Here is a 19,881-nt window from a genome sequence, read left to right as displayed (position 1 = left end):
CACTTCTGCAAATCACTTCTGCAAAATCTTGCCAAGAAAACTGCAGGCATTAATCCAAGCAGCCTCTGAGAATCAGACCTGACTGAACAGAAGTGGGGGAGGGGATCTGGTTGCAACAAGAAATCTGATTGCAACAGGAGACCTGTGGCACCATACCAGGTAACAGGCCTTGCAATAACTTTTTCCACAAATGCTGAGTCTGTCTTATTAATTACGATCCTAAAATGGGAAAATGCACACAGGGCTCAGGGTTGTAAGTGAAGAAGACGACAGAAAGAGGCTGAGCGGCGGGAAGCAGAGTGAAATTTGGGGGCCACCGTTCCTTCCGCAGTCCTAGTACAAACACCCAGCTTTGCTCTACTGATTTACACACGTAATGTGATCAGAACTCATTATCGTGATCCAGACCATTGGCGACAAAAAAGCTTCTACATAAATTAAAATTCGGTGGCTTAACATGACAGTTCTCTTTGAACTTCTTTTATTCAAGAATAGCAGCCGTAACTATCCTGGGAGGATGAGAAGTTCCCCTGCTGGTGCGCTGCCACATTCAGGAGAGAAATCTAAATTAACGGGAGGCTGGAGGAGGAAGGGGAGGGAGCTCCATCCAGGGGTTCTCTTGTGCAGCTAATCAGGCGGAAAAGAGAGCTTCCAAATGTGTGCCTTAAAGGTTTTGCAAACCAGTCTCTCTCTTGCTTTGCCACCAGCGCTTATGCCTGCTCTGAGCAGCGCCTTCAGCAGGGGGCCTTCCAATTTCCATCTCGCGCCTAGCCTCAATGTGAGCCATGTCAGCCGGCAAATGGTGCACAGATTTCCTTGTGCGTTTCTGCTTCTGATCACAGCCACCCTGAGACGCGGCCCAAGAGCTCAGCGAGAAGAGATTCCAATGCAGTCAGCAGTTCAGTGAGATTAACTGAGGCTTCCTACCACACACAATGAATCAAAGGCGAAGCACTGGAGGCTCTGAGACTCCAGGGGAACACGGAGTGAAAACGGAAACAAAGTCTCATCAGGGTCTTTGTGTTGCATTGTAATGGAATTAAAAATAAGAATGGCTGAGTGTCTGCAAGAGAGAGAAAGGAGGGTCGGGGTGGGGAAAGAAGGACCCCCAGGCCAACGTTCTTTCAGCACTGGACAGCATCAGCCGAGCTGCTGAGTGAGCTGCCAGTCCAGATCTTGGTTGGGGATGTTTCAGCACCATGGACAGAGGTTTCTATGGCCAAAATGACAGGTGTTAATCTTGGATGACCAGGCCAAGTCCATGTGTTGCCCAAGTGAACAAAACATGGACTTTTCTATCTCCCGGTTGTGCTCTGTAACCAGTAATTGTTTGGGGGTGTTTTTTAAAAAATGGCCAAGCTTTAATAAGTTTTAACCAGCAGGAGAGACATAACATGTTCATGGTTATATTCTCAAATGCAGCCTTCCTGCATTTGTCTGGGCACAAATTTGTACAATTTAATCATATCACATAATGCAATAATTTAATACATTCTTCCCATTCACACACACCCCACTCCCACAAAGCATGTTTGTACAGCCCCAAATCTGCTGTAATGCTGGGGCATTCAGAAGCACCAGTTCCACAGTGACTATCCCCCCCCCAGCTGACCTCCCCTCCCCAACAAAAGGAGACAGGCTCTAACCATGAAACAGCTCTATTCAACAGAGACAAAGTGATTATTTCTGACTGTCAGGATAATTGCTCAAATTGTTCTTGCAATAAATGGGGCTTTGAAGCGCAATGTATTCATGCTGACAAGGATGAAGTTTGATGGGAAAGCACCTGCTGTAGCAAATGGGCTTGCATGAAGCCGAGTGTGGCAGAAATGCTGGAGGCTGAGATTGCTATGTCCTCGTTTCGATTGTTCAAAGGTTCCTTGGTCCTCCGGCTGGCTGGCTGCTTTCCAAAAACAGGCCTGGCTCCCCTGGAGGCTCATTTCCCAGAGAACTTCCTTCATGGCCATCTTCATCCGAGATCTTCAGTTCTTTGGCCCCAGCCTTGCAAGAGAAGCAACCAGGCCAGGAAAGAAGGGCTCCCCATCAAGTAGGTGCTGGAGGGAGGCTGGGTATGTCTTCCAGGTGATCCCAGACCTGCTCAACCCTTCTTTCTCAGGAGCAAATGCCATCTGATTTCGACATTCCCATGCAAAGAAGTCCATCCACCTTTTCACTGAGCCCTGGCTAATGTTGAAAAGGAGTCAAGAGCAGGGAGTTCCACTTGCCCCAATACCTCACCATCCATCCTGCCCCAATACTTACTGGTACCTCCCCCACCCGATCAATCTGCCACAGATTTCTTATTTTTAGCTCCTGATTCATCTCTGTATAAAGAGGGATAATGGATGTCACCATAGTAACTCTTGTGCCTGATAAGATTCATGCTGGAGCCCATCCTCTGCTGAGGGCAGATGTTTCTTGACGGAGGAGGAACCGGAGGCCTCCTTGGGTGCTTCTGTCATGGCAGGTGAGCCACCTGGATGGGGAAGAGCCAGCTCCATCTTCTGCTCTTCCAAAACACTCTATTGTGGGTCAGCTGCAAATCCTGAGCTCCCAGGTCTCCTCCTAACCGGGTGTGCACTGAGCAGAGATCAGGGGAAAAATGCAAACCTCCTTGGTCTCTTTGACGCAGTTATTCTTAAATGGTGCTAACCTTTGAGAAATGTCTGTTCCTGCTACCAAAATACAATATGTTGCACCTGCAAACTCCGATTGTCTTGGACAAGGATAACATCCATAACCATTTGCTCCTCTTCCCTTGGTGAATTTGTGGGAAATCAGTGCATTTGCTGAGAAAATTAGGCTAACAATGAGGAAACAAGGTTGACCTTCCCGTCCAACTTAGAGATTCTCTGGGACTGATGACAAAGAGAATAAACTTTTAAAATATGATAAACTAGCTGGACGTCTGTGCTTCACTACGAAACTCAGTCTTGATAAATTGACACTTACAGCCTGAAACTTAATGTAGAATGTGTTACTCCGTAGCAACAGAGTGTGTTAATATAATGCAACTGGCAGTTGGAAGAGAGGGGGAGGAGGAGTAGAATGTCCCAGCCCGCAGAATCCATTGGTATTTATCTGGCTAGCATCCTGTCAGTGTGTGAGAGAGTTGAGGGGTGTTTGGAAACTCAAATAGTATTTGCTGTGTGAGCAAGAAGGAGACGGGAAGGAGGCTGGCCATGGCTTAGCTCAACTGTTCTGTAATAAAGCTGCTTGCTGCTGTGAAAGTAAAACTGAAAGTGAAACTCGTCTCCTCTGCTTGTGTTTTCCATTTGGAACAGATTTCTTTTGGGGTGGGAAGTGGGAGTAGAACTCCTTAGCAACAGAGCGTGTTAATAATAATACAGGAAATACTAATGCTCTGATGGTCATTCTGAAAAATCCTTTCTTAGTGAGCATCTAGAAGCCAAGAGGAACAGACATGACAAATTTCAAGTTTGTAGACTTTACGGTTCTGGAGATTTTGTAATTACGGCATGAGTATTTTTTGCTTTTATATATATAGATAAATACAGAGATAGATTTTTCTCTTGTTTCAGCCATTACAAACAATAGCCTTACTGCTTGATTCAAATGACCCCTTGTCATTATTCTGGCCATAATTATTTATACCAGCACTGATGATGTTGCCTACTTTGGGTAATGAAACATCTGCAAGAAAACAAGCAAACTCAGAGAGCACGAAGCACCCCACAATTATTTGTCCATTTTTATTCCTTGTTTACTTGATTTTTCTGCAAGAATGAAAGTTCTTCAGGACTCCACAAAATTGGCTGATTTCCTTTGAAAATACAGAGGCTCAAATTTTAAAAAGAAACAAAAAGATCAATGATTCAATAACTGAAGAAGGAGGGAGCCACTTTCTTTGCTTCTGCTGAATTGGATTTGAAATTGGCTCACAAGAATCCCCCTGAGAAATCCACCAGGCTCCCTGACCACAAAGTGCTGCAGGGGGAGAATTTTGGAAAGTCTGCCGTGCAGCAAATGGAGGCTGGCTTCCTTCAGTGGGCCTCCTCCTCTCACCACAAAAAGCTTTTGGCTGGCGTGCAGGTGCCTGTGGGCCGCCCAGCCCAGGGAAAGGGCCCTGGAGGTCTTCCTTCCCTTCAAGGTCGGGAGGCGGGTACCACTCTGATGCCAAGGAGATCGGCCACCTCAGAAAGACCATTCTTGACTTTGTGTTGGGCGGTAGATGGAAGAAGCAAGAGGCATGTCCCAGTCTAGTTTTGGTACTGAATGCAGCTCATCAGGAAGATAAATTCAGCTGTGGCTGAGAGGCCCTCCCTGCCCTTGGCAACCACAGGACAGGCAAAAAGCAGCAGAAACAGTTTCTGCAAGGACGAAAGTTCTTCAGGACTCCACAAAGTTGGCTGATTTCCTTTGAAAATACAGAGGCTCAAATTTTTAAAAGAAACAAAAAGATCAATGATTCAATAATTGGAGAAGGAGGGGGCCCAAAAGGCCCTTTGAAGTTCAGCTCCATCAGTTCAACCTCTCCTCCAGTTTATTGGGTGGACTCAACTGCCATCCCCACACACATACAGCCCCCACCCCCCACCCCCGCTGTTGAGAGGTCCTCACTAGTAGAAATTCTGCCAGTGTGTTTCCACCAGCTGGTCATAGTATTGAGAAAAGGGAGGGAAGGACCACCCGACGTTCCCCCCTTATTTCCTCCCTGATGCAGGACAAAGGGCTCCTTGGCCCGAGAGCTCTGGTCACCTATGTCTCTTGGGCCGGCAGTTCAGCCATTAAGCAAGGCCTGAGGTTGGCTTTGCATCAGGCCCAAATCAGCCATCAGCTCTGTGCCTGCTCTTCTCTCCCGCTTTCTTGGCTGCATTCCGAAGCCAACTTGCACCCGGTTTGTATTACTCACTCAAGGCTCAAGAGCTTCCCTGAAGAAGCTGAATTCCTCCTCCAGCCAGGGAAGGAAAAGAGACCCCTTGGGAAGGCCAGGGGTGGGGGGAGCAGCACCCGCACCCACAGCCCAGCCACAGCACACAGAGGCCAGCTGCGTCCAGAGCAACACAGAACCAGGCTAATTGTGGGGAGTGATGGGGAATGATTACAGGGTGCAACAGGAGACGTGCACATGCCTGTCCAGCAGTCCCTCAACTCCCCACCCCCAAGACTTCAATCACCATGTTTTCCTACTGTATGAACGCTGCCTGTCCATTCTCCCTTCTGGCATGCGCAAAACACAGAGGCACCGTACAGGTGTCCATCTTCCAAAACTGAACAGGCTGGGCTGGGCCACATCTCCAGGTGAGTAAAGGCTTGGGATGGGAGCGGGAGGAGTTCTTCACTGCAGCCAGCAGAATTTGTATGCTGGACTCCCTTTTGGTGCCCCCTCCCCAGGCACCACTCCTCACCTTCCTGCTCTGCTGCTTGAGTTTGGAAGGACCTGGTGTGGAACGTTTGCACATCACAAGGGATTGCTCTGCCTGTAAACGCTTCCGCCATTGGCACGGACAGACATCGTCATTTGGTTTAGACTGGTCAAAATCCTGGCGGTGGGTTTTTGGTGCTTTTCAATCAGAGGAAGGGTTTTAAACAGATTAAGAACCTAAACCATGCCCTGCTGGACCAGACCCCCGGCCCATTGACTCTGCTCTCACAGGGGCCAGCATCTGCCCAAGGAGGCCTTCGGGTGTCCCAGAAGATGGCCTTCAGAAGGGTCCATCCCATCCAGGCTAATATCTGTTGATCCTCAGGACTTCTATGAATTGAGCCAACTCTTTTTTGAAGTCAACCAAGCCAGTGGCCAGCAACGCACCTCTGAAACAGCCACGATAGCAGCAGATGGTTCCCCATGTCCCAGATGGGAGCTACTTTGCCATGGAGGTTTCCTTCTCACTTCTGGACTTGTTCCAAAGACAGAGACGGCAGGAGCTCCATACCTCAACTGCTCAGGGTGTCTCAATAACACCACTGCTCTGCCAGGTGCAATTCGGTATTAGTTGTCCTCTATAAAACCCTTCAGGACTCAGGACCTGGTCACCTATAGGACCATCATTTCTGACTGAGTAGAAGATTTGGATTTAGCTGTAAAACGTGATCCTCTTGGGGATCTTGGAAACATGCAGCCTCAGTGGCTGGGGAATACATCCCTCCAAGGCCGGCATAGTCTTCACCTCTTCTACAAAGCCACAGAGACCGGCCTTTTTGTCACTCTGGGTCAGGTGGTGGTGCATCTCCTTGCTGGCATTTGCTGGGGAAGATGTTTGTGTTAGTCACCCTCTGCAATGCGTGCCACGTTCTGTTTCGTTGTTATTGGATATTTTTACTTGCTATCTTAATCCTATTGTAAAATCACTTTGGGATTAAGGCATCGTACAAGTAAATACAGAGAGAGAGAGATGATTAGATATGTAACCAAAGAGATCTGCACCAGGCTGAATACAATTCCAGAGCTGATATGCAGAAAATGCAGCCATCTCCCTGCACGAACACCTCCCTTTTGTTGGGGAGGGTCTGCTGGCCTGTGGAGTCACCCCCTCCCTCCCTCCTTTTGCTGGGCCAAGAGAGCCTGGAGTCAGTGCGGAGTCAGCTGGGGGACAGGAGGAGGCCTTGTCTCTGGGGCTCCACCTGCAAAACCTTCTCCAGCTTTGCAAATGGGGTGGCTGTTCCTTGAAATCAGTGTGAATTGATGTTCTTAAACCATTAACAAATGGCTGGGGCAGGTCCTGGAATGCTCCACATTGGCAACCCTGGCTGCGAAAGGGCCCCCTGGAATCCAACCGGGGCTGAAGGGTCTCGGAGCCTCTGCCAAGGCCTTTGGGGCCCTGTGAGGGCCCCACATCCCCATTTGAGATTCCCCTGCGCCACGCCACCCCCAAGGAACAGCACGAGTGAGGGAGCCCTCCCGCATGCCCAAATTGACTGAGATGGGGCTGAACTGATGCTCCCCCCTCCCACCTGCCCCCCATACAGAGGAGGGGCCCTAAGTCTCTTCTTCCCCTACTAAGCTGTGCATGTTTCATTCAGTCACAGGGATGAAACCATATAGAATATATTTATTGAGTCTCGCTGGCAACCCCCCTCCTTCAAATGCCCCGAAATTTGAGGCATTTGAGGCAGGGGACTGCAGCCCCCCCACTTTCCACGGCAACATTGTATTTTGCACCATCCAACTGCAAGCTCCCCTGAATGCGACTCTGCTGCCCCCGTGTGGCGGCTGGCGAGGTGGCGCCAAAGCCTTCATTTGCTGGCGATCCTTGCAACAGCCCACCCCGCCAAATCTCTCGTCCGGGGCTGGAGACGGTCGGAAAAAGATTTCCAAATGGCTCCACAGGAAAAGAATATTCCGTGTGCAGGTTTCATTTCCAGAGACGACGAGCTGACCCAACATTCAAACTTTGGCTGCAGTTGTAGCATCATAAAACATGGAAAGCTCCCTTAAGGTCTAACTCTTTGTTCAGCGGAATAATCCAAAGGGAAACCTCTCTGGCCATTAGGAAGCTTTTCCTAACAGACCCCAGAATCTGCCTCACCCTTCATGTAAATCCTGTGCCCCTGCTCTGGAACTAGAGAGGGATCCAGTGTCTCGGCTTGCTTCTATCAAATCAAATCAAATCAAATCAAAATACTTTTACAGCCTCCTGGTCTGCAAGTTGGGCAGCCGAAGGCTCCCTCGCAATGTTTCTCAACTTTGGTAAATTTAAGCTAAGACTTCATGGCTGGATGAGGAATTCTGGGAGTTGAAGTCCAACTGAATTAATTTGCTGAGGCTGAAACATACTGATCTAGGATCTATGAGGTTTCAAGCAAATCAGGATGAGATGGGAGAGGCCTAAAGAAAGCAGTTGATCTCAGCTCCATTTACGGTCTTCCAAATTTCCTTCTGATCCTTCTTGGTCAGTGTTGGAAGCTGCCCTGCAACAAAGGGCCATTGAGTTTGTGGCTTGCAAGTCAGATGGAACTGTTACTCACTGTCACACATACTGTTCAATTTGCAATAAAAGATTGCAGGGATCGTTTTTAGCATCAGGATGTGACCCAGTCCATCTCTTCCCGAGAAATTAGTCAAGAGGAATCATCATTACATCCCAGTTTGCTTTGTTTCCAGACATTTTTGAAAACAGAGGCTCTAATTCTGCAAATACTCCAGGTAGATGACCATAAAAACACAGCAAAAAGGGGAACTTTATTGGAAAAAGGCCGAGGGTGGTGTAGCCTGTAGGCACCTGGAGAGGAAAATAGGCAAATGTTCACATCTCTGCACTAATAAGAGTCCACAATTCTGGGTTCTCTACTCACTGGTGAAACTCCAGGTAAAGACCTGCTCCACCTCTCCCCAAGCTGAGTCCTTCAAGGCTATTGGATTACAATACCCATAACCCACTGTCAGCAGGGCCAGCTTGGAGAACATCAGGTTGGCCGCTCAGCTGGAGATGTTAAAGAATCAAGGCTGGGAATAAAGTTCAGGTGAAGCCCTTGGCGTCCCTCTGGTTCCCTGAGCTCCTTGGGCAGCCTGAGGACTGCTGGAAGCCAGGCCATAGAAGGAAGGCGCTGCTTCCAGAGGCCAAAGCTTTTCCCTGGACAGTCGGGCTCTGCAGCTGCAACAGCCAGACCAATCCTCACGGCCCTCATCATGGCCTCCGGCAGCCCCTGCTGGGCCCTCTTGCTGCTGCTCCTGGCGTTTACTCTTGAGGAGGAGACCTGGGCAGAGGCCCCTTTGACCGGAGGGCCCAAGCTGCCAGGCCCTGGGCAGCAGAGGTTTCTGGATGCACAGGGAAGGAACAAAGGCAGGGGAGGGGGGTTCATCCTGAGCAGGGAGGGAAGCCCCCACGCCAGCAGGGGGACCCAGCTGACCACAGTGCATGAGCCCCAGGACAAGACCAAGCCAGCCTGGCTGCACACCCCATGCCTGCCTGACCCTTGTGGGCAGCCACCCTATTGCCAGACCTGGCTGGTCAAAGTGACTCTCCTGGGGGTGCTGGGACTTCTGGTCATGGGCGGCAATGGGCTGGCTATCGCGGTGCTGGCCTCCTCGGTGTCTGGCTGGAGCCACAGTAGCCGCTTCATGCTGCTCTCGCTGGCTGCGTCGGATGCCGCTCTGGCAGTCCTGGTGGTGCCCCTCAACCTGTACCAGAGCCTGGAGTTGGGGCCAGCAGCCCCCAAGGAAGCTGCCAAAGAAGAGGCCGTCTACTGCCGGGTGGTGGCCTTCATCAACTCCAGCCTCTTTGGGGCCTCCCTCTACTCCCTGGCCGGGGTCTCCCTGGAGCGTTACGTGGCCGTCTTCTTCCCTCTCCACTACTGCCGCCTCCTGAGCCCCAGGCGGGTGCTTTTGCTCATCGTGGCTGCCTGGCTCCTGCCCGCCCTCCTCCTGGTGCCACTGGCCATCCCGGCCCCTGTGGCCGTGCTCCATGTCCGCTTCTCTGCGGCCGCCCTGCTGTGCGAGCCGGACTACGGCTCCAACCCCTTCTACTCCCTCTGGCTGGCTGGCACCATCTTCTGCCCAGCTGCTGCAACCATCGCCTTCACCAACATGCGCCTCTGGCTAGTGGCCCGTTCGCAGCGCCAGCGTGGAAAGGACATGGGCTTGCTAGGGAAGGCGGGGCGGCCCAAGAGGCTTCGGATGCTCCAGCTGGATGCTGCCGCCCGAGTACTGCTCCCGGTTGTGTTCGCCTTCTTTGTCTGCTGGGCCCCTTGCATAGGCACCATCGTGTACAACTGTAAGTGCTCCAGAGCACAGCAACACACACACACACACATGCACGCACACATACGCACACACACACGCGCACACACACACGGCAAAGGTGCAGACGTGTTTATGCCACGCAAGAGGGTTTTTTTCCCCACCCAGGCAGTTATATGAGTTCTTAGTCATCTCTTCTGTGGCCAAGGAAGACAACATATGGGGGTGGGGAAGTGAAGGGCAGGGAACTGGGTGCTGGGGGGGGGGCTCTGGGATTGGCTCTAAATTGTTCAAAAGAGATATTGGCAGTTGTAATGTGCAGTTATGTTGTAATCAGCCTTCCCAAGGCAGAAATCTGTCCCTGTGCAATTCCGGTTATCTCTCCCCACACAAAATGCCCAGATAAAATACAGGCACCCTGCAGAAACTTACTCACTCCTCTCTGTCTCTTTCTCTCTTTTCCCAGCAATCACCCAGGAAAGAGTCCCCGGCTGGCTGGAATTTGTTGCTTTGTGGCTCCCCATTGGCAGCGGCTTCCTCAACTGCTTTGTCTACTTCTGGGTCAACAGGAACTTCCGGCACAAAGTCCAGAAGGTTGGACAAAAGCATTGCTTGACCTGCTGTCCAACCGAGCAGGACCTGCGGCTGCAGCACCTCCACAGCATCTCTGCTCAGGTGAGGATGGATTGTGAACCTCCCGGCCTTTCCCCAGATTGCTCCCTTGGTGTGTCGCCTTCCAGCAATGGCCTCCCTCTTCCCCTGCATGGCTGATCACCTGCAGGAATCCAATCTGGTCTTCTTACGGTGAGGGGGTTTGTAGCTCTTAAAGGCCCCTCGCTTCCAGGGCGTTTGTGCAACTGAAGAACTATTTGTCTCCTGGAAGATCTCGGACTCTGGAAGGTAATTCAGGAAATGGATCTATCAAGTCAGTTGAACTGAAAATATGACTGCAGCCCCCTCCCCTGCTGGCCTCACTTTCCAGACAGACTTCTGCAGGACCATCCAAGGACATAGGTCAGTGATGGGTGATGGAGAAGCATCTTGCCTGAACAAGGTGGGCTCTGTACCAGGCCTTCACGGGGGAATGTGAGAAACCAGCCTCTGGGGATGATCTGGGAGCATCCGGAATAAAATAGATCTCCGGGGTGAGCAGTTCTCACATCTTGCCTTTTACACTCTGCCTTCCCTTTAATGACCAATTTGTTTGCGATACCATGAAAAGAAAACCAGGGCCAGGATTTGTAAGACAACCTCACTCGGTTTTAATTCCCTTGTTTTAGTGGCTGGACTTTTGCTCTTCACTGGAGATTTAAGAGAAGGTTTTAGCTGATCCATGGACTCAGCCACAACAGTTGGCCAGACTGGTCCCTCCGTCAACTGAAGGGGGTGGGAAGCGGGGGGCTCCTCTATTGTAGAAACATGCATATCTGTCTTTTGCTGATTAGCATTCATTATGTTATGCTAATCAGTTTCCTGAAAGAAGAAAGCTAGAAGTTATGATTGTGATTTGCCCTCCTTGGTAGTATTTTAGGACATCCCCTTGGTTGGGTCCTCCTCATATCTTGGGAAATCTCCCACCTTTCAGAAGGTCGGATGGGGTAAGTTCCAAGACCCTTGAGCCTCTTTGGCCTGGGACGTCCAGCTTTCCCACACTGTCCCATTTTCCTCGCTCAGTCGGCCCTTCCTTCCTCGCCTCTTTAGTAGTCTTTCCCTGTGCTCCCTCCTCCATTTCCTTTTTTTATATTCTGAGCTTTTAATGACACAGGCTGAGAGCAGAGATCTAGTTGGGACAGATCAAAGTCTAGTCTTTGTTTTTCCTGCCCCCAATTTAAGAGTAATGGTTTGTTTTGTGTGCTGGGATGGAATAAAATGCAGCACGAGTGACCTCGGGGCCTGGTCAGAAGAGCCAAGGTGGTGGACGTGGCAGAGTGAGTGGCTGAAGCTTCGCCTGTTTTTATGGGTGCCACAATAGAGGCAGCTTTGCTCGTCTTGACGTTTGGACCTCACTCTGCCAATGCCTTGGAAAGGCAGGCAGGGCTGCTCTGGTTAGGCCAGGAATTCTGCCATGAGAATGAATTAGCCAGCCAGCCATCACCAAAGCAGCCCCCTCCCTTGGGCTGCCATTGCCACTCTTCCCAGCTGGCACCTGCATCTCGCTGGGCTAGAAGGGACGAGCGCCCGACGTCGCTGGGGTGAAAAGGTTGGGCCGAAATGTCAGCCGTGGAGAAGAGGCAGTTCATGGTGGCATGTCAGAACCTTTCAGTTTTTCTTTCTGCCCACCCACCCCTGGTCCTCCTCCTGCCTTCCCTTCGGGTGTCTTTCCCAGCCTTGATGATTATGTGCAGGATTCATGAGAAATACCTTTTATCTCCATCCAAATCTGCTGCCTTTTTTTTTTTTTTTGCTATTTTTTAAAAAAAGACTATGGTTTGAAATATTCTGTGAACATCCTTTTCGTCTTGCTTTTATTGAATTGTTTACTGTAGTTTCTTGGATAAAACATATTAAAGATGACATTTAGATGTATTAAATAAAAATAAAGGTGTTTTGGATTTAATATGTTTTCCCACTGCAGTGTGTTCCTAGGATGAAGGAAAGCGCGGTGAGGGGGCAGAGGGGGAGTTATTAACCCATAACTTGGGTTACCTGGAGGAAGTTTCCACTGAGCATCTTGCTCCTCTGTCAGGACAACATCCCAATGGACAGAAGGGGAGGGAAATACTTCCCACCGCAGGATTTCAGCAGAAAATCTTAACAATGAAAGAGGATGCAGCTTCCTGCTCCCACCCAGCTGACTTCTCTGAAGTGCTGGACCAGAGAGGTTACTTTTTGCCCATGTGCAGGAGTCCCTGTGTGTGGCGCTGATGGATGTCCTCTCCCAGCCTGATGTTCCTCTCCAAGCACATTCAGCTGGAGTTCCCACCACCCTGACAGGATGACAGGAGAGAGCGCGACTGCAGCACATCTGGAGGAAGGTTCATAGGCCAGGAAAGGCCAGACAGCTACTTGAGTGTGTCTCCTGTTAGCATCCTTAGCATCTCCATGTTGGTTGTGCTATAGAATTGCAGACTTGCCTGCTCTTCTCATACTGGACAATGGCCTGCTGTTTACTGGGGACAATGGCCCCTTCTTACTCTACACTTCAGCCAGTTCATTTGCAGAAGAGGAAAGGGGGGGAAGCACATCTGGAAAGGCAGCTGCCAAAGGAAGCCTGTGCAGCTGTGCGCTCTCCAGCTCACTGAAAACCCATTTCATACCCCACCAAAAATCCTCCTGAGCCCCCTTTGCTTGCCAGGAAGAGGAGAGGAGAGGAGGCCTCTACTGGTCTCTGGGCTGCTCTCTCCGCCTCCTCTGCACAAGCAGGGGGGAACCACTAGGGACACTGCTAATAAGTCAGATTTATTGAAGAAAGCAAGAAGATTTCCAGCAACTGCTGTGACTCAAGCAAGCCCTTCATTCTAAACACAGAAACCATCTTACATGGGGCCTTCCTTCCACCCTTCTTGAAAAAAAACTATTTGGTCCCCTCGTTTGAGGGACTGGCTTGTCTCCATCTGTTTTATAGTCATCCAATTTGCTTTCAGGCTGCTTTTTCTGACTGTGTAAGAATTCTCTCTCGCAGCCCCAGACTGGTGTGACACCTTGCTGGGCTACTTCCCAGTTCCTCTTCCCAGTGGGAGAAACTCCGATGCTGGAGCTGCCATCCTGAGGCAAGCTGGTCCTGGACGGCCCCTTGCAAAGGTCAACTGAGGTCTTGGAGCAGCTGCTCTCAGTCCATGTCCCACTGGAGGGGCCAGGGGTGGCCCCCCATTTCCTGCTGGTATTTCTCATTGAACAGAGCGCTCTGTTTGGGGGAGAAGTGGTTCCTCCAGTCACCAACAATACCTGGAAGGGCAGAAGGAAGATCTTGCTGAATCGGCAGCTGGGACGGTGCTCATCTAGCAAAGGAATCTAAAGGCTGAGCTGAATCTGGGAAGGGCAGCACTGCCCCAACTCTCGGCAGCCTCCCCCCACCCCCAACCCATCCCCCATGGCCTTCACTGACCTTTCCTCATGAACTGGCTTTTCTGAAAATCCATAATCTCAGGAGGAACAAGTTTGTAATTCACCATGATGTTCTCTTTCATGACAGCAAAGCTGCAGTGCTCCAGTATATACTCAGCCTGGTCTGGCTGAACGGGGTGGTCCAGGAAGGCGCTCAGCCGCTCCACACAGTGTTTCAGGTCCTAGGAGGAGAAAAGGAGGACAGGGAGGAGGAGGATGAAAAGAAGGAGGTGATGAACAAAGCAGGCCCTATATCCTCCACCAGAAGAGCAGGGAAGACCAGAACTCCTGTTTTATCCAGGAGAAAGATGACCAAGATGAGCAAGGAATAAATGCTGACTGAGAGGAGGAGCCGTGGGACCCAACCTGAAGGGAGCCCATCCTTTGACTCTTGAAGGGGTCAAGGGGTCAGCTGCCTGCCCTGGCCCGAGGCAAGAACTCTACTGCTGAACCTTGTTGCAGAAAAGGATCCGTGAGCTGGGAACGATGGGACTTGTGTCCCAGGACAGAAAATTCTGTCATCATTTTAGAGCCTCCAAGGACAAAATGTGGCCACCTGGATATTAGCCAGCAATTCTCATGATTTTCACAGCTGGGAATTGGGAGTTTAGAAGCATTGGAAGGGCCAAGCTTGCACATCGCTACTTGTAAACCAGAAAAGGTAAAAACAAAAGTATCTACCTATATATGGATCTTAGCTGCCAAACAAACAAACAAACAAACAAAAAATCATCTATCTGAACTTTGGGCCATTTGCTTTCCTCTCCGTAGGGGGCTAAAGCCAGTCATAACCGAGCAGGCCTCTTTTGTTCATTTGCTGCCCATTTCCAGACCTCTCCCTCTTTTCTGTCCTTCCACCGGCCTGACGCCTGGAGCTTTTCCTGGCTGTCCTGGAGGGATGGAAGGGAAGAGAAGGCTGGGCAGGGGGGCTCCTTCCTTCAGCGCTTGCCTCACGAACCAGTCTGGATCAGGCTCTCTAACCTTTGTTCCCGTTCACACGACCCTCTTCCTGTCAACAGGCCAGCATTTGAAACCACCAGCTTGTTTCGAAACAAGCTGGTCTCCTTTCCTGCCACGGCTGGCGCCCGTCTGTGGGCAGACTCACTTGATGGAGCTCCTCGTAGGTGATGCAAAACAGGCCCAACTCTTCTCGGCAGCTGAGCCAGCCTTTCACGTGCTCAAACCAGGATCCGTAGTGCACTGTTTCAAAGCAGGGAGAAGACCAGGATCAGAGAGGGAAAGAAGCCGCAACTAACAAGGATCCACCTCCTTTCCTGGCATCTCAGCCTCCTGGCTTCCCTTCAACTGTGCTTATGATCCAGCTGAAGAAAGTCAAGTCACAAAATGTTCCATAGCAGCATCTGCTTTGAGTCAGTTTATCGCCCAGCCTGACGCCAAAGGACTTGATGGGCTGACTGGGTGGGAGAAGGACCGTGGGCAGAGTCCTGGCAAAGCAGCCGCTCCCTGACAACCCCCCCAGGGCCCCCCAGGTGTCTTTTGGTATCTGCCCTGCTAGGAAAGAAGTCCCCAGATGGAGGAATCGTCCCTCTCTCTCCCCCCTAGGAAATTGCCAGCTCTTTAAAGAGCAGTTCCTAGTGCCCTGGCCTGCTGGCCCCTCAGAATGGTCTTGGGCAGCCGTTAAAGTTACCCTGCTGGAATGAAGGGCTGGAAGGGCTGGAAGGGAAGATGAGCCCAGCAGCCCTTGAAGCGCCTTCTAGGAACTGGCAGCTCCTCCACTACCCTCAAGGGTGGGATCCGAGACAGGAATCCCTCAGAAAAAATACCCTCCTGGAAAGCCTCGGTGTGCATTCCAGAGCAGAAATGTTCTAATCCAGCTCCAGATGTGCCTGACAACACTTACTTTGTAAAACTGCTGAAGAATGGAAAAGGACCGTCCCAATTTTTTTTAAGAAAATCCAACCCGCTAAGGATGAAAGCAGCCGCGTTGATGCCACTGATACAATAGCAACATATTCACCATCTCCAGCCTGCCTGAAAATGCCATCGCCCACCTAATGCCCTCTGAATGCCTGGAACCGCAATCCCCAGAATTCCCAGCCAGCACGAGCAGAACTATCCTCCACCACATCTGGAGATCATCAGGCTGGGGGAGGCTCCCACAGTCCCGGAAACCTCTGCCTCCATTTATGGAACCACGGCTTCTGGGACTAATTGGAAACAGTTGCTACAAAGCAGTCAGGTGGCTTTAAGCCAGGCAGGTCTCCGAACTTGGCAACTCTAAGACTTACGGACTTTGAGTCCTAGCTACCCTGGATGAGGAATTCTGGGAGTTGAAGTCCACAGATTTTAGAGTTGCCAAGTCCAGAGACTCTGGCTTAAAGCTAAAACACCACCCTCACCTTGTTAAAACAAATGCACAAGCCCCACAGCCCCCAAATTTTCAGTTACAATACAAAATGCAGAATGAAAGCAGACTGTGAGAGCCGTAAAGACAGTAGGATGCCCACAAAGGAGCTGGCAGTGAAACTGGAGACCGGTGGCTATACAACCACCCAGTTCTACCACTTCCTCATCTGAATTTTGCAACTGCTTTTTAAGCATAATGGCATAATCTACCCTATGTTTGCAAGCGGAGATGTGTGTGTGTGTGTGTGTGTGTGTCCGTCCGTCCTTGGAGCCCTTCCACCTACCCGTGCCAGCCATGAAATCATGAAGGAAGCCTTCAAAGGAGGCTGGGTCAGGGAAGAACTTGGCCATTCTCTGGAAATGGTAGTAGGACACAGCAACATCTTTTGGGTTCCTGATCACATAGATCACCTGCAGCAGCAAAGAATGGACAAGTTGATCTCCCCATAGGACCACCTGCCATCCCACCCTTGGGTCTCCTCTGGCTGCAGTTTCCTTGACTAGCTTCACAAGAAACACCATGGCTGCACTCATGACATGCTAAGCTGAACATGCCACATTATGTCCCTCTGAAAGCCCCCTGAAGGTTTTGCCATCGTTCTTGTGAGTGCTGGCTCTGAAATGAACCCACAGAGTGTCCCCGGAGACGCACCCTGGGCTTAGCTTTCTTCAGGGCAGGTGCCAGCACTGGCTGGGGTAGGTGGGTGGTGAGGAGGCGAGGACACCCGATGTGCTGAAGTTGCTCTTGGAAATAGCTGTGCTCCAACCAGGGAGCTCGGGCCCAGTTGGGAAGAGACTTGATGGGCTGGAGGTTGCCGTTGCTGTAGATCAAGGTCAAGATTTCTTGCATCCACGTGGTGCCTGGAGGGCAGGAGGAGAAGGCTGGCCGGTCATCACGACCTGTGGAACTGCAGGCTTTTTGACTGAGAGAACTCTAGAGGTTCTCCTTGGGAAAAACGGCCCCTTGCGCAGAAAAGAAAGTGGTGGGGCACCTGCATCCACTCATTCAGAGAACAGGAGGAGAAATGAGCCTTTGGGGTTCAACGGACAGCTGACTGAGCATCTTTACCCTACTGACCTGTCAGCTGGGCAACTTAAAAGGTACTTGGAGCAAAGGTTCACCCCAACATTTCCCCAAGCCCACTCTGCCATTAGCAATTAGGGTGCTCTTTTCTCCGGCAGCTGACACCAGTGGGAGAAAAAAGAAAGCAAAGAGCTCTACCAACCTTTCAGCTACCTGCAGTAAAGCGCTCAGTTAATTGTCTGATTTACTAATAGTCCATTAAACATAAACAGTGGATAGACATGCATGCAGATTAGAGCTAACCTCTTGGTTAGCTTGTGTGCCAGCATATTTGTCCGCTGACTCAAGGGCTGAAAGAAAGCACATTTATGCAACTACGAGAGAGACCCCCTACCTGAAGAGAAACATTCTCTCCTTCCTTCCTCCAGAATTACTGGTAAAGTTGAGAAGGGTGCTCGGCTGTCCAGCTTGGCTCAAGGGCCAGGAGAGTCTCTAGTGCTCTCAAAAGTCCTGGGGATGAGGAAAGGAGGACGGCTACCTGAAAGGACAGTGGGGACCTCACATGGATTCTCTGGGTTGATGGGGTGGGGATGTAGGCAAAGGTCTGGTTGATGAATCGGGGCCCTTCACAGCTTCTTGGGCGGGGTCTTTCTGGGAGGAGAAGGCTGAAACTGGACAGCAGCTCAGGGGTCAGTCAATGATTAACTATCCCACTACCTCTGAATATTTCAAAAACCATCATTTCCCTTTGAGTGACGACCAAACACTTATTGTTTCAGAGGCCAGATAAGATAGTCGTCTGTCTCATTGTTTCCCTTTCAAACAGCAGCCCAGTATCTATCAAAATAATTGATGGGTTTCCACACTCAAACTGCTCAGGCAGCCACAAAGTTCTTGTTAAGGGTTACTTGAAATGCCACGTTGCCTGTTGCGAGACTGGTGTGATATGCACAAAAATGAAAAGGTGATGAAACGGAGGAAAGGCTGGTGAAGATGACAGAGCTAGCTGAGATGGCAAAATTAACTTGCTTGATTAGAGAAAGATCGCGGATCAGTAACTACAAACCCTGATGGACCTTTTGCTGACAAAAGAGACTACAGCCAGGAAGATTGGAAATTGCTTCTCTGTCAACTTTCTTTTCCTTTTCTATTTTTTTCCTATTGATGATTTTTCTTTATTTTCTTCTCTGGTTATTACTTGGTTTTAAAAATTTGAATAAAGCTCATGAAAGAAATGTAACTGTAAGTAGAATGCCTTGATTCAAAAGTGCTTCGTCTCAGCCAGAGCCTTTCCATTATTTTGCATTTCCACTGAGGGCATCGAATAAGCAACAACAAAGACAGCAGCTTCTGCAGAGAGGGGGAGGGGGAAGCAGTTTTTCTATGAATGAGATATTCCATGACCCCCCCCCCCAAGGGAAAAAAGGTCTTCAGACCCACCGAGGGAGGAATAAGAGCCCACCTGAAGAGGCCTGGAGCAGAAGGAACTGTCCCATCTGAGCCATCCCAGCCAGCTTCAAAAGGCTTCCAATATCTTTAGAAGAAGCTCCCTTTTGTACTCTTGAGTAAATCTCACAACCGGATTTGGTTTTGCACAGAGAGTTTGCCTGGTAAACAAAGAATAACTTCCATCCTCCTCTCCTAGCACAGGTTCACCACACCCTTTACCTGATTTGGGGTAAGTGACGAGGAGCACATCCGTGTCCTGGAACTCAAACTTGCTGGCAAAGTGGAGAGAGCTCTCGGTGTGGAGGTGTCCCGGTAGGCGTATGTTGGCAAAGACTTCGGTCACATCCAGCCGAGCCATGGCGCTGGCAGCAGCCAGGAGGCCTCTCTGCTCTCCTGCAGCCAAAGAACCTCCCTTTCCGCTGCTCAGCCCAGGGGTGGGAGGTATCCTCCCAAAACACTCTGAGCTTTTCTAATCAAAACCATCATTCCTGAAGGCAGAATTGTTATCAGCAGCAGCCACAGGTGGATTCAGAAGGTCAGCTTCCTTTATCTCTGGAAACAGCACAGATTCTTCCGTACTGGAAATAAAACCAGAACAAATTAATCAATAATTTCGTAACTCTGGTTGGGTCTTTCCAACTGTTCTTGATCTTTCAGCCAAACTGGATGATTTGCAAGATTCTGTCCTTCTGTTTTCATGGCTAATTGTTTTATTTCAAATTCTTTTTTTTTTTTTAAATCTAAATGGCAGGACAAAGAATAGACTATTCATGGAGATGCCAGCAATTTGACAAAGCAGCTGTGCACATCTGGTCTGTTTTTGTGAATATGAATACAAGTAGCAAATCTTAACCTTAATTTTAAAAATAAATCATTTGGAGTGTGGACAGCACTATTGGCTTACGAGGGGGGAAGCTGGGCCAGAAAGAAAAAAAAGGTTGCACATTATATTCATAATCGTACTTGGGAGGGGAAAGCACAACACAATGGTATAACGTGTGGGAAAAAGCTTCCTGTGGGTTGCTGGTATTTGCTTTTCTGAGCTACTTTGTTATTGATGCAAGAATGGAAAAACCTGATCTGTTTGTTATGATAGTTGACCTGCTTAAGTAGTTGTTAAGAAAATATAAAGCGAGAGAATAATTGAACATGTGTGACTATGTGCAAGGTAACTTAAAAAGCACAACGGATTAGGAGAATGTCTTTTTCTGTTCGATGTTGAAGTCCGTCCTTCAGGAACTCTGCACACTCCCAAATGCCAACGTTGTGTTTTCTTAATTTCCAGATTAGCCCTCACAGTCTGTCTGGAGAAGAACACCAAGGCTCACATTTATGCAGCCATAAATTCAACTTCAGT

At 49.9% G+C, this 19,881-nt stretch overlaps 2 protein-coding genes across 3 annotated transcripts; one reads left to right on the top strand and one right to left on the bottom strand.

The window, feature by feature from the left end:
- The first annotated feature begins 4,236 nt into the window (after positions 1–4,236).
- On the top strand, positions 4,237–10,508 carry LOC117670898 (alpha-1A adrenergic receptor-like). Its single transcript, XM_087877312.1, has 5 exons — positions 4,237–4,365; positions 4,685–4,858; positions 6,681–6,784; positions 8,470–9,674; positions 10,107–10,508. The coding sequence occupies exons 1-5, from the start codon at positions 4,237–4,239 to the stop codon at positions 10,409–10,411; spliced, it is 1,917 nt and encodes a 638-aa protein (XP_087733438.1). The 3' UTR covers positions 10,412–10,508.
- A 1,569-nt stretch (positions 10,509–12,077) lies between these two features.
- LOC117671036 (sulfotransferase 2B1-like) lies at positions 12,078–19,828 on the bottom strand. 2 transcript variants are annotated; one of them, XM_034426649.3, is made up of 6 exons: positions 18,744–19,828; positions 16,704–16,912; positions 16,336–16,462; positions 14,790–14,884; positions 13,686–13,866; positions 12,078–13,525 (listed from the first exon to the last, which is right to left on the bottom strand). In XM_034426649.3, exons 1-6 carry the CDS (start codon positions 18,880–18,882, stop codon positions 13,410–13,412), a joined length of 867 nt encoding a protein of 288 aa, XP_034282540.2. In that variant the 5' UTR covers positions 18,883–19,828; the 3' UTR covers positions 12,078–13,409. The 2 variants fall into 2 exon arrangements, with proteins under 2 accessions (XP_034282540.2, XP_034282541.1); XM_034426650.3 differs by having other exon boundaries at positions 18,538–18,980.
- Between the last annotated feature and the right edge of the window lie 53 nt (positions 19,829–19,881).

This window comes from Pantherophis guttatus, chromosome 11 (genome assembly GCF_059756535.1).
Source record: "Pantherophis guttatus breed Tessera chromosome 11, ASM5975653v1, whole genome shotgun sequence".
Taxonomy (NCBI): Eukaryota; Metazoa; Chordata; class Lepidosauria; order Squamata; family Colubridae; genus Pantherophis; species Pantherophis guttatus.
This window is presented reverse-complemented; position numbering and strand designations above follow the sequence as displayed.

Excerpts from the sequence above, each read along its gene's own strand:
- LOC117670898 (XM_087877312.1), top strand. The coding sequence starts at position 4,237 with ATGCAGCTCATCAGGAAGATAAATTCAGCTGTGGCTGAGAGGCCCTCC. Across the intron at positions 4,366-4,684 it reads GTTCTTCAGGACTCCACAAA|GACAAAGGGCTCCTTGGCCC; the intron begins GTTGGCTGATTT and ends TCCCTGATGCAG. Across the intron at positions 4,859-6,680 it reads CCGAAGCCAACTTGCACCCG|GTCCTGGAATGCTCCACATT; the intron begins GTTTGTATTACT and ends TGGCTGGGGCAG.
- LOC117671036 (XM_034426649.3), bottom strand. The coding sequence starts at position 18,882 with ATGGCTCGGCTGGATGTGACCGAAGTCTTTGCCAACATACGCCTACCG. Across the intron at positions 16,463-16,703 it reads TGAAGAAAGCTAAGCCCAGG|GTGATCTATGTGATCAGGAA; the intron begins GTGCGTCTCCGG and ends TTGCTGCTGCAG. Across the intron at positions 14,885-16,335 it reads TGATTTCATGGCTGGCACGG|TGCACTACGGATCCTGGTTT; the intron begins GTAGGTGGAAGG and ends GCTTTGAAACAG.